The sequence below is a fragment of the Lepidochelys kempii genome, chromosome 8 (genome assembly GCF_965140265.1).
Source record: "Lepidochelys kempii isolate rLepKem1 chromosome 8, rLepKem1.hap2, whole genome shotgun sequence".
Taxonomy (NCBI): Eukaryota; Metazoa; Chordata; order Testudines; family Cheloniidae; genus Lepidochelys; species Lepidochelys kempii.
This window is the reverse complement of record NC_133263.1, coordinates 61,568,861-61,582,153: the sequence shown is the minus strand read 5'-3', so window position 1 is coordinate 61,582,153 and position 13,293 is coordinate 61,568,861. Positions and strand designations below refer to the sequence as shown.

The window sequence follows — 13,293 nt, the reverse complement described above, 5'->3', positions numbered from 1 at the left end:
GTTATATTCTGAAACAGTGACAAAAGTTAGTCAGTCCAAGAATCTACAGCTTTAATTCCTTAGACTTTCATAGCTACATAAGATGTGTTCTATGTCAATGTGGTCCATGCAGAAAGCTGGTACTCGTATACAGACACCAACTTGAAATCTATTTTTTTTTTAATTAGTTACAGATACTATACCTGCCCCAGAACCACCCCCCTCACACACACACACACATTTTTGAGACTTTAAAAATCTCATTCCCTCAACTGTTGCTGTCTGAATACAAAAGGGGTAAATAACCACAGGGGGAAAACAGTTATACTGAGTATATATGAAGTGTTGTCAGATGCACAAAATAAACAACTAAAATATACAGAAAAGTTTTTTTAATCTGTTACTAACAGCTAAAACGTTAGTTGAAATGAAAGTAATACATTTTAAAAGTGAAGTGTGATTTTTAAGCTGACAAACACTTTAAAACACTAACAGTTGGGTAGAAGCATATACTTACAGCCCTGCACTTAGGACAGTGTTGGAATTAATATTTGAAATTATTAATATTAATATGGAATCCAAACACTAATTTAACCATAAATTCCTTTTTTAAATCTAAAGGACTTATACAATTGCATTAAACATGCTTGAAGAGCCTAAATACATTATTTACTATATCCAAACAGTAACAAAACATATATAAGCATTTGTTGAAGATACTTGCAAATGGGCTAAACCCAGGATGCTCAGACTCAGATTGGTTGGCTCCAGCACAGCCAGGAAGGTATAAGCGGTGAACCTTTTAAGAGTTTACTTTTTACACGCTTTAAAAAAAACTGATGGCATTGCCAATTACTGACTTCAGCTACAAGTCTATTTGAGACAGTTCACCCCTATTTCCAGCTTAATATAGGTAAGATTTACAACCTCCTTTCTCGCCACGGCCTCCTCCCCTCCTTCTTGCTGACCAACAGTTTGTCTTTTGCACCTGGGCTCACAGAGGCTCTAAATTTTGAGATAACACTGGTGTGTGTGGTGGGAAGGGACATGTTGGTTCATTTTAAGATTTATTTTGTCTTATTCAAAACCATCCACAGTCACCCCTATTGGTCAGAGGCCTTCTTTCTAGAAACTACCCCTTATTTTGTGAGTTATTCTTTGAACCAGATATACTTCCTACTTCACTCCTTCCGGCCTTTTAATTCATTATTTTCAAGGCCTTCCTTCTACTTGCAAGTCAGGGCCTTTCTTTATAACACATATATTTCCTTAAAATAACCTTAATTCTTTAATCTCGTATGTATGCTATAGAGAGCATGGTGAGGGACCATTTTATATAAGATGCAGGAGGCAGTGTGCTCTAGGATGGTTGAATGCTTCCAGAACCACACTGCAGGCTTGGCATGACACGAATAATTAAACATGGGGGAAGGCTTCATTTTTTGAAAGACAGGATTAGGGAAGTAACTAAATTAGCAGCCTACAAATGGAATGTTTGTGTTAATTTAAGTAAATGGGTCAGCAAGCCAAAAGACAGAATATCTGAGCTAGCTAGGATAAGAAGGGAAACTCCAAGGGAACCTTTTACTAAGAAAAAGAAAATAATGGACAAGAGAAGTTGAGAGCATAAAGATGAGGTAAAGAGTAAAGCTGAACATGGACAGGGCATGGACAAAGCATGCTTTACATGGAGATTGGTTCCTGCAAAGTAGCCAAGTCAATCCCAAAACTCGTGATGCAATGTATAGTGAATGTGATGTGTAAATGTATATGACGATATGGGGACTCTGTGTAAGTTTGGATGTATATAGTCAAGTCCCCCACCTTAACATATGTACCATCTTTCCTTTCCAGCTACTACACTTAGTCCAAATTGTGTACTTCAAAGAACAATGCTATTATATGACGACAAATAAGCAAACTTTACATGTGTGGTATACCCTATACCCACCTCTACATTTGAGTCTGATCAACTCAGCGTGGCTTTGCTTTATGCCAAATAAAAGAGCCTGAGTGACGAGACTGGAGTCAAACTGAGTTCTTAGGGAACCAAGTGAAAGAGATCTCGGACTACAGCTTGCAATTGACAAACTTATGTTTGGCCATCCAACATATTAAAAGTCTAACTGTTTTAAAGTTCAGACACACAAGGTGAGAGACAACTTGTCTCTCTAATAATCTGAGAGAAACAGCTACAATATTACTGTAAGCAGGTTTTAAAAATTGACCATTAATAGTCCCCTTTATGATTTTTCAGTTTTTCCTCCTAGTTTTTTTTGTAAATCTAATCAAGAAAGTTAACTTTTCATATCTATTCAGAATCCAACACTCCAAAAACTGGCACACAAAGCTATCACATAAGTAAGCACTGTGTTTTATACACAAACTTTTATGAATAAGAGACTAAAATGAATACAGCTTCATTAATTCTTACTTCAATTGCCAATGCCACTCATGTTCTTACAAAAGCCTGGCACTTTTAGGTCTCATATTATCACGACTGTACTTTTATAAAACACACCACAACACATTTACTAGTCTACAAAGTGTCAAATAAAACTAAACTAAACTTGATAAAGTGAGCGAAGGACATTTTATAATGCATTATCCCTGGGACTTTCTTGTTACTTGTTCGCTTAACAGCAAATTTGTAAAGTTTGATAAGCCACACTCTCTCTTGGTCACTAGTGTGAATTAGTACAGTTCCACTGTAATTAGTAATCACTTCAAAGGCCTTGCTTACACTAGGACTTTAGCACAGATTGAAATGGAGTGGAGACTACTGCTATTTGTGGATTATGATGTTTCTCATCACAGAATCCCAGAGACTGATAGACAAGAGGCCAGTTATGAATCTTCAGAAGTCTACATGTTGGCCATATATACCCTTTATACCTTCATATATTACTCCTTCTAGAGTTGATGCTGTGCATAGTCACTCCCCCATTCTAACATAGTCGCTCTCTTTCCCTTCCTTGGCAGCTATTACACTCTAGTCCAAATTTTGTACTTCAAAGTGCAATGCTAAAATTATATGATGGCAACTAAACATTTTTTAGTGAATTATATCAGTGTTAGCATCAAAAATTAACATAATGGTTACACTATGGTCTTTAATTTGCATCTTGCAAATACAATTTTAGTTTCATTTCTGTTCTATATATCCTGTGGCAAAATGTGGCCTCCAAACATGCTTTAGCATTAGCAGTTCTCAGCACAAAAAAATGGGTTAGAAGAGACATTTCTTCTAAAGAGACATGCTCTCTGAAAGAATAAAATTTAAGCATTGCTAACAGGTGGATACAACATGTGTCTCCAGGTGTCTCTCATGAACAGTTACAGCTCTGATAAGTGTGTCCAAACAGATTTCTTGAAAATTAATCAAGTATTTGCACCAGTAACAGCCTTCTTGTTTGTAATTACTTTTGTAATTATGTTACCCTTCCCATTTTCCATTTGTTTATGCAAAACAACCAACAACACTGGTTGACATTGCTTGACTTGATAACTTAGTGTAACTATATATGCTATCAGCTAAAAGATTAAGTTAAAAAGGAAAACCTTGGCTAGCGACGTACATGATCCCCAGAAAACAAGCAACAACTATGGAACTAAACTCCCCAAGCAACACTAAAGTCTATTAACACTCAACATAACCACCTTTAGAAGAGTTACTATGATTCACAAGCATTATGTGGGAGGAGAGGCTGATTAAACTATTAACTAGAGCAGCATTTTAAGTAGTCGTTGACCAGTAAATTAAAGTATTGTGCTGTGTGAAAGTAGTGTTCTGATTAAGTAATTTGTATTAAAATATATGCAAAGGAAGCAAGTGTATCCCACTTTTGCTACAGCTGGTCATCTACAAAAATCAATTGTGACAGACACAGTTACTATGGGTGATGACAGCAATTCTGACTTGGCACTGGATTTAGAAGAGAACACTAAAATGCAATAAAAAACTATGAAGACAAAAGAAAGATAGAGTTATGTAAATGAAGATTATTTTCCCAGATATAAAGGTTAGTTTATAGTTAAAGGTATTAAATACAGACCAATACCCTTAAAACCAATGTTTTTATAAATAGAGATGTCTCAGAAATATTACACAGACAGGAATTGCAAAAGTAGGGTTATTTGTGGAACCTTGTCAGGGAGCCTGTATTACCACCCTGAATCAATATAACTATGCTGCCTAAAGAAGTGGGGATGATGGTGCAAGCAGAAGAAGAGGGATCGCTAATGGGAAGAATAAAAAAAAGCACAAAATTTATGCGTATGCAACTTCCTCTCCATGCCCCTGTAAACCATTTTCTTCTCCACATTCTTATAAACCAAAAGTCAGTACGTAAATGAATCAGATATTGCCATTAGATTCATGCTGTGTACAGCTTTACATTCTAGAGTAGTATAAATACCCACCTGCTGAAGTGAAAAAACAGATTGACAGAGCCAGAAGAGTACCCAGAAGTCACCTACTACAGGACAGGCCCAACAAAGAAAATAACAGAACGCCACTACCTGTCACCTTCAGCCCCCAACTAAAACATCTCCAGCGCATCATCGAAGATCTACAACCTATCCTGAAAAATGATCCCCCACTCTCACAGATCTTGGGAGACAGACCAGTCCTCGCTTACAGACCCCCAACCTGAAGCAAATACTCACCAGCAACAGCACACCACACAACAAAAATACTAACCCAGGAACCTATCCTTGCCACAAAGCCAGATGCCAACTCTGCCACATATTTATTCAAGTGACACCATCTTAGGATCTAATCGCATTAGCCACGCCATCAGGGGCTCGTTCACCTGCACATCTACCAATGTGATATATGCCATCATGTGCCAGCAATGCCCTTCTGCCATGTATATTGGCCAAAACGGACAGTCTCTACGTAAAAGAATAAATGGACACAAATCTGACATCAGGAATCATAACATTCAAAAACCAGTAGGAGAACACTTCAACTCTGGCCACTCAGTAACAGATTTAAAGGTGGCAATTTTGCAACAGAAAAGCTTCAAAAACAGAGTCCAATGAGAAACTGCTGAGTTTGAATAAATATGCAAACTAGATACCATTAACTTGGGTTTGAATAGAGACTAGGAATGGCTGGGTCATTACATGTATTGAATCTACTTCCCAGTGTTAAGTATCCTCACACCTTCTTGTCAACTGTCTAAATGGGCCCTCTTGATTATCACTGCAAAAGTTTTTTTTCTCCTGCTGATAATAGCTCATCTTAACTAATTAACCTCTCACAGTTTGTATGACAACATCCAACAATACATCTTACTATATGTTCCATTCTATGCATCCGATGAAGTGGGCTGTAGCCCACGAAAGCTTACGCTCAAATAAATGTGTTAATCTCTAAGGTGCCACAAGTACTCCAACTACATTTACTGTAATTAAGGCAAATTAGTTTGGTTACTGTTTAAAGTTAGAAAAAAATAGGAGTATGATTTACAGATGTTTTTTGAAATTTACAAAGTGTTAATGTGCAGCCAATGTTTCATTTTATAGTCTTTGATGGCCAGTAGAAGGGCAATAGCTTGGAAAGCTGAAAGTAGTATCAAATTAGCTGAAAAGGGGCTCTGACAGTCACAGCAAATTAAACTGTTTTCTTGAATCCTTTTCTTCCACTTCCAGTTTATAGAATTTGCCTTCTCCCTCAATCTTTTTTTCTTTTGTCCCTTTTACACACACTAAGGGCATGGCTACACTTGCAGATGTAGAGCGCTTTTAGTTAAACCAGCCTTCATAGAGTGCAATAGGGAAAGCGCTGCAATCTGTCCACACTAACAGCTACAAGCACACTGCCGTGCCCACATTAGCAGCTCTTGCAATGCTCTATCCCAGCATGCAAGTGGCTGTAACGTGCTTTTCAAATGGGAGGGGTGGGGTGGAGTGTGACAGGGAGTGTGTCGTGTCTATGTGGGGGAAGAGAGAGTGGGTTTTGGGGGGCGCTGGGAGCATGTCAGCATGCTGTCTTGTAAATTCAGACAGCAGTAGACCCTCCTCTCCCCCCCGCCTCTCTCTCAGACACAGCATTCCACAGTAATGGTTGCTTTGTCCCGGAGCAGATAAGTATGCCGGCTGTCAGAAATGGAGCTTTCAAAGGGCATATCCACATTCCTACAGCGAGGTCAAAACAATGAGAATAGTGGCCACTTGAGTTAAGGGGATTATGGGACGTTTCCAGAGACTGATCAGAGCGCAGTAATGCAACACCTCGTTCACACTGATGCCCAGGCCTTTCAGCCAAGGCGCAACAAGCATTAATCTTCTCACCAAGGTGGAGTACCAGGAGCACTCTAGCCGTGGAGTCAGAGTGCTCTACATGCCTTGCCAGCGTGGATGGTTAGTGAGCTAGGGCACCCGGGGCTGCTTTAATGCGCTCTAACTCGCAAGTGTAGCCAAGCCCTTAACCTGTGTTTAACCTCTCCCATTAACCTTCTCTTCCTTTACTTCTGTAGAAAGCAGATGGTTTGTGTTACCGTGTTCAGATTACTCTTAGGGCTGGTTAACTCAGAAAAGTTAAATCATTTTAACTATACTGGTACAGGTGGTACAACTGCCCCAGTGTGTACACAGTTATTCCTGCACAAAAGTGCTTCATACTGAAATAGCTATTTCCATACACTATATAAGACACCTTTATACCAGTATAACTGGATCCAGACTAAGGACTGTACTGGTATAACTTTTTTCAATTAAAAATCACACTCTCTCTAACCAAAATAGTTTTACCAGTACAGTACAAGCCTTTAGTCCAGGTCCTAGGCTCAGAAAATCCACAGAATATTTCTACTGGTTGCTGCAACACTTCACAAGAATTTCTTCACATGCTCCTACTGCACCTTCAATGCCAACTACTTCAGTTCATAAACTAATTAGTTCATAAACAAATTCATGTTTGGTTTTCTTTGGTGAGCCGTGACTGGGTACATTTGGAGTTCAGACACCTCAAAGTGCACAATATAGCCTCAAATGTAGCCTCTGAGGGCAACAACTTGCCATGTCTCAGCAAGGAAAAAAAAATCACTTTTAAAGAACACAGCATATAATTTATAAAGGGCTCCATTAATGAAGTGTTAATAGTGGGGAAAGAAATGTCCTTTTAATTTTTTTAGTAGTTGCCATCAAGCTAATTTATGGGAATACATTTCTAAGCAAAAATTATTACTACTTTTAGACCCACAGAAGTAACGGCTGGTGAGACATATGCAACTTTGCACATTATGATCTACTGATCTATTACTTTTTTTAACTAGAAGGGTAGTTAGTTACACTGGAATAGCAGTTGGTTCAGCTATGCTGAGTTTGATTTTAGACTGTCAGTCGGATGTGCTTCTATAAGAAACAGCTATCATAATATTATAGCATCATGGTTCGCAGGGTACGAAAATGATGGGAGAATTTATTAGTTCAACAGTATTTCTATGTGTTAATTTATTTTGCTATAAATATTTCAAATTCTTGCTTCACTTCTAGTTTTTAGTCACACATGAACTCACCCATTCTTTGTGTGAATTACAACTTATTCCCCATTTAGCAATGATTTAGAGAATGGGTAAAATTTACCATTTAAAAACAGAGGAGTGAAAAAGTCTGCCTTTAGAAATTAACACTTCCTTCCATTCAATGTATTTAGTTGGTTCAGAGGTCATCATTCTTGCAAACAACATTCATACTAATACTTTTACCTACCATTCAAGGATGCCTATGCTTTCTTTACAATTTGGACTGTAAAATTAAAATTCAGTTGTCAAGAGATAATAGATACTGCTTCTTGAATAATTACTACTCTGGCTATATCTTTATATCTGAAGACAATCTTTTATAAGGCATATTTTAGTCAGCTACTTACTTTAAATCCTGTAGAAGGTCTTTTGCATTAAGCATAGTTATTAAAGAAGTTGTAGCTGCTGGAATAATGATTATGGGCGTTCGAGATCCTGTAGAGAGAGAATAAAAAAAGGCAAATATAATTTTAACAAAATGTAATTACAAGATTTTATCACTTGCCTTACAGCACAAAATTGTGAAAGAATATCAAAATCCACTCCGTCTTTATCATTCTCAATTCAGGATAAAAAAAAAAAAGTATATTTACATGAAGGTTTGCCTTTATAAAAGGGACTCAGCTATAGGTAACTCACCTTTTTTCTGGTTTGGAGGTGGTCTTGCTTGGGAAACTGTAAAACAGAAAATATTAGTGACTGACTGACATAGGAGTAACTATCTACCAAGGTGAACAAAGGTGAACAATCTAGCTATTGGTATTTGGAGGATAAACATCTTTGGTATTAATAAAATAATCCTGAAACATAGTTAAATCTACCTAGGTCAAAAAGTTTACTGGAACTAATCCATACACTTTTCTCTTGCCCCTCCCCATCTCATATCAACAGAACACCACACACTACTAAGGATTTTCAATGGCAGAAAGTTGCATTTCATTGTGTATGATGTGAGACTGAGTTGAGGATCTATGCATGAAGAAATAATCTTCACAGAGCCTCATCTTTTTACTGGTGGCAGTGGTAACACATAACAGTATGAAAACTTGGTTGCCCTTTAATACAGAGTTCACAATTGCCAAATTTGATTGTCAGGGCATGTTTAGTGTCCCCAACAATCTGGATTGGGTGAGCTCCTCACATGTCAGGTACAATAAAGCACGGCAGATAGGCATAGCAGCCCTCAGGCTGAAAAGCTGGCCAGAAATCATTAAGAAGATTTAACAAATGCATTATGGTAGAAATCCCTTCAACAGATGGGGAACATATTCCGTAAGCTTGGACACAGGGTTTTCTCTTCTTTTTAAAGTTTTGTTTTCAGGCTTCCAAGTTCAGTGACCTGCTCACGTGGGAGATATTCCAGTTCAAGTGTGGAGTTATTTCATGGATAGAAAATGCATGCCGCCATGGCTCACTTTAAACAACCTGGTAAAATCAGACAGAGACCCACTATGAAAGTTTTACGGTAATGAGCTCTCTTCTAATACATTAGTTTTCTTTGGCCATCTCTTCCAATTATGCCAGCTCAGGTCAAGATAAAACAGTGCTGGCCATGGTACTACGAATGAATAGGTTGGCTTGCTGTTGATTAGTACTCTCATAGATTACTTTTCCGTGAAGAGTCCACAACATTTTCAGGACTCCAAACAAACTTGCTGCTGAGGATGAGAATTCTTATCATAAGGGTTTAGCCTAGTTTAGAAATTAGAGAAAGTACAATATACCGTCAAGTCACAACTGGTACTAAGCACAACAAATTTCTTTAATTGATTTCCAGTGTTGTAACACACCTATTCATGCTTATTTATGACCAACTGTTTCAGAACCTAACTGTGGTACTTAAGTATGCACCACACACACACACACACCCCTACTGTCCGAAGATAGGGACCATAATTTAAATTATCTCTACCTGACACTGTCAAAACCATGGAAATAATTGGTCACGCCACTTTTAACTACAAGGTCTGTAATGGTTTAGTAACTTCATTAATTATTAAAAAAAGCCATTTTAAAGGTTAAAATAATCCCATATAAATGTTGTTTCTTTCTGGAAGGCATCAAGCTATTTGTCCACCTGGTTTTAACGTTAAATAAACTATTCTATACAATAAAAAAAAAAACTATAAAAAATTCTACAATTTAACCAAAAAAATTAGAAATGATAGGTCTCTAGCTCAAGTGTGACAAAATACTTTCATTTGATGGACCGAGCAAACATTCCTATGCTATAAAAGAACAACATTCTCCTGCTCTGCTATTAGTCTAATATTTTAAAAGATGAGGAAACAAAGTGTCCCAGAATGGGCATGATATGAATCCATTTTGGAGCAAAAATCCAAGAGACATACTTGCTCCAGATCCTTAATACCTCTGTTCTTAATTCTCTTTGCACCTTACAATATACAGAAGGCTAACTAGGGGGCAACACCAACATAACCCTTTTTAATATACAAATAAACAGGTCTGTCAGTTAACAAGTGTGAAATTTCATCTAGCACTGTGGCCATGTTGATGACAGTGGTTTATCCATTTGGATTTCTGCTCTTGCTATTTCTACCCTTTTCATACCCTTGTTTGTCAGTTCCAAATACATTCATATTCTCAACAGCCCTAGTCAGATAAATATGACCGACAGGGTGACCTTTCTAGCACTGAAACAACTGGGAAGATAAAAAAGAACAAAAGGAATCACAATAACACAGCACAATCTAAAAACAATTTAGAATAGTATTCAATACTTAATAGACTTTCATGGGGAAACTATTTTACAAAAGCAAATCTTTAAGCATTACTTTCACTAAAAAGATCCCAAGGAATTAACAAGGTATATATCCTCATCTGGTGACCTACCCAGGCCACATAAAGTAGTAGTTTTACATTTTGCTTTAGCAACATCACTTTTCACTTTGTGAAAAGCTTAAAAGAGCATCACTAAATTTGACAAAGCTATGAAAAAAAATTCTTGCATAACACTTCCCAAAACAATATGGCCTTGGCAAACATCTTCACAGTATCTACACCTGACCAAGTCCTGTAAACAAATTTCCCCCAATCTTTCAAAATTTACCAGTTGTAACAGTCCACTTTTCTCAATGCGTGTACTTAACATGAGCAAATCAATGACTACCACATTATGCTAAGGCACTAGGGAATATCACAGATCACAAAATTAAAGGGGAGAAGAGAAAATAAGTATGGTGTTCCTGGGGGCATTCTGCACCAAAACAATTAAAAATTCTCTGCACAATATTTTAAAATTCTGCAAATGTTATTTGTCAAAATACTACTACTTAATCATACCAGTTTCAATTATTTTGGTAATTTATTTCAAGACACATGTCAAGTATGTCTGATTCCCCCAGGAGCAGAGAGTTAAGGAAACCCCTATGACAACGCAGTTCCTGTTTTCCTGCCCCTTTCCCCTCACCAGAGCCCAGCTGCCCCCCACCTGCCCCCAAACCTCCACCATGGGACCCGCTCAGCCCCCACCTAAGTCCAAGGATCCAGAGGGAGAAACTTCCTGATGCTTGGTCCCAGGGTTACATGAAGTTTCCTGCACACTGCCCCCTCCTTCCCTCAGGGCATGCTGGGAACTACAGCTGCCAGGAACCCTCTAGCTCCATCCTCCTCCCCCAAGCAGTGTCTTCTATGTGTGAGCTGGGCTCTGCCAGGACCCCTAGTGGTGGCGAGCAGCACTGCAGCCCATTTCTGTTGGGGAAAGGAAATTCTGCACGCTCGTTAATTTATACAAAATTCTGCATTGCACAGAGGCGCAGAATTCCTCCAGGAGTAGTATGGGTTTCAGTATAATGGGGGCCAATATTAGTCTGAGACACTGTACTGTTTGGATTGGGATTGTTAAATGGCTTCTAGGTATACTTAGTCTTGCCTCAAAATGGGGAGGTGTTCTAGATGACTTTTCAAGGTCCCTTCCAGCCCTACATTTTTATGATTCTATGATTTTGATGCACAATATGTTGTGTGTTATGATCCCATCAGTAATTATTGGGGGGGGGATTTTGGGGTCCACAATTCTAGTAAGAGTTTTTGCTCCTGCCCCACTACACCGGTTTTCGATTTTAGTCAACACCGTTCCACTATACCTCCACTCCCTGATTTCGTCCCTTTCATCCCCCTCATATCCCTAATTTTTCTCTCAAACCCACTGTCTCCCACTCTCACATTTTCCTGTGCTCTTACTCCTCTCCCATCAATTCCTCTGGTCTCCCAAAACACAAAAGCTGTCGTAGCATGTAAGCCACCAATATTATAAGGTATTCAAAGGAAGCCATGATCTTAGCTGGGGTTCTAAGAACTACCGTAACGCTAATTCTACTAATACTAATAATATCTGGATAGCACCTATCACATTTTTGCATGCTTAGTGAACAACAAAGGGAATTTGTGGAAAGGTTCTTGAAAATTAATAGGAGTGCCCAATGCATGACTAAGAAATAAATCATGCCAAAATGGCATTTCTCCCCACCCTTATCACTGGGCCAAGAAAGTGCTTGGAAGAACTATACTATCACTGAACGCATTTGTACCAGTTACCAGATTTTTCCTAGCTCTAACAGGTGTAGTCATATTGAAACTTTGTCATGGAAGTAGTGGTAAATAGAATGACTGCTTGATTTCAACATTTTAGCTGCCATTCTCAAGAACTACAGCATAGAAATTTACTACTACACACCATTTCAATGCTGGTATTAAATATTTTCAGACAGTAGAAAGCATAGGGGTTTTTTGCTTTAATGGTTCACAAGAAATCAGCTGTTGAATTCAACTCAAAATACCACCCTCACCCCACACAAATACCTTAAGTTTTGGGCACCAGTAGCTCTTGAATTGCTAGGTCTAGAAATAAAAGTTTTATGGTGTGCCAAAGTTTTCAAAGCATTCCAAGAGTATATGGTATTTGATTCTAGCTATGGTAGTTCACAAGAAGTCAGACTGTAAAACTGCCACTAGTCCATCATCCTAGCAGTGCTATTTCTGTACTAGTTCAGGGTGAGCATAGCTAATCCCAGACCTTGGACCACTGCAACAATAATATGTTAATTAATACACAGTGGCTATATATTTCCAATACATATCTTAACAAAATGTATAAGGATTTTAGCTACAATCTTGTCCTAACTCAAAATGCTTTCATTCCAGATAATACACAAATAAAGTAATTCTGTTTACCTGGTCTTGGCACAGGCTGTGCTGCTGGGGTTTGAGTTTTCCTGGCAGAAGCACCTTCCTTTAAAAAGAAAAAAAAAAAGAAAAGAAGAGTTAACGTTTACATGAATGGCTTTTCTCTTATTCAGATTTCCTTTTAGTTAAATGTAAAACAGCTTTTTAATGATGTTTAGGACATAACATTCTACCAACAACTAAATATGCAGAAAACTCTTCACAACCACTGTTTTGGACTTAAAAAGTCTGAAAATTAAAAATAAAACCTCTTTGCACGTTAATGGTCTATCCAAGGGAGGTCAGTGTCATTAGATAGGGCAACTGAGGCAGAAAGGTGAAGTGACTTGTCTGCTGGTGTCAAATATAAAGGGAAGGGTAAACACCTTTAAAATCCCTCCTAGCCAGAGGAAAAACTCTTTCATCTGTAAAGGGTTAAGAAGCTAGGATAACCTCGCTGGCAAATGACAAATGAGGAGACAAGATACTTTCAAAGCTGGAGGGGGCGGGGAGAGGAACAAAGGTTCTCTCTATCTGTGTGACGCTTTTGCAGGGAACAGGAAAGGAATGGAGTCTTAGAACTTAGTAAGTAATCTAG

At 38.2% G+C, this 13,293-nt stretch overlaps 1 protein-coding gene across 2 annotated transcripts in view; it reads right to left on the bottom strand.

Moving 5' to 3' along the window:
* The window catches only part of CDC73 (cell division cycle 73), a 164,419-nt gene that overhangs the window by 22,883 nt on the left and 128,243 nt on the right, over positions 1-13,293 (bottom strand). For both annotated transcript variants that reach the window (XM_073356725.1, XM_073356726.1), the window contains 3 exons: positions 12,705-12,762; positions 8,151-8,186; positions 7,859-7,946 (listed from right to left, as the gene is read on the bottom strand). In XM_073356725.1, the coding sequence (XP_073212826.1) occupies positions 7,859-7,946; positions 8,151-8,186; positions 12,705-12,762 (182 nt within the window). The remainder of the gene's footprint in view (positions 1-7,858; positions 7,947-8,150; positions 8,187-12,704; positions 12,763-13,293) is intronic.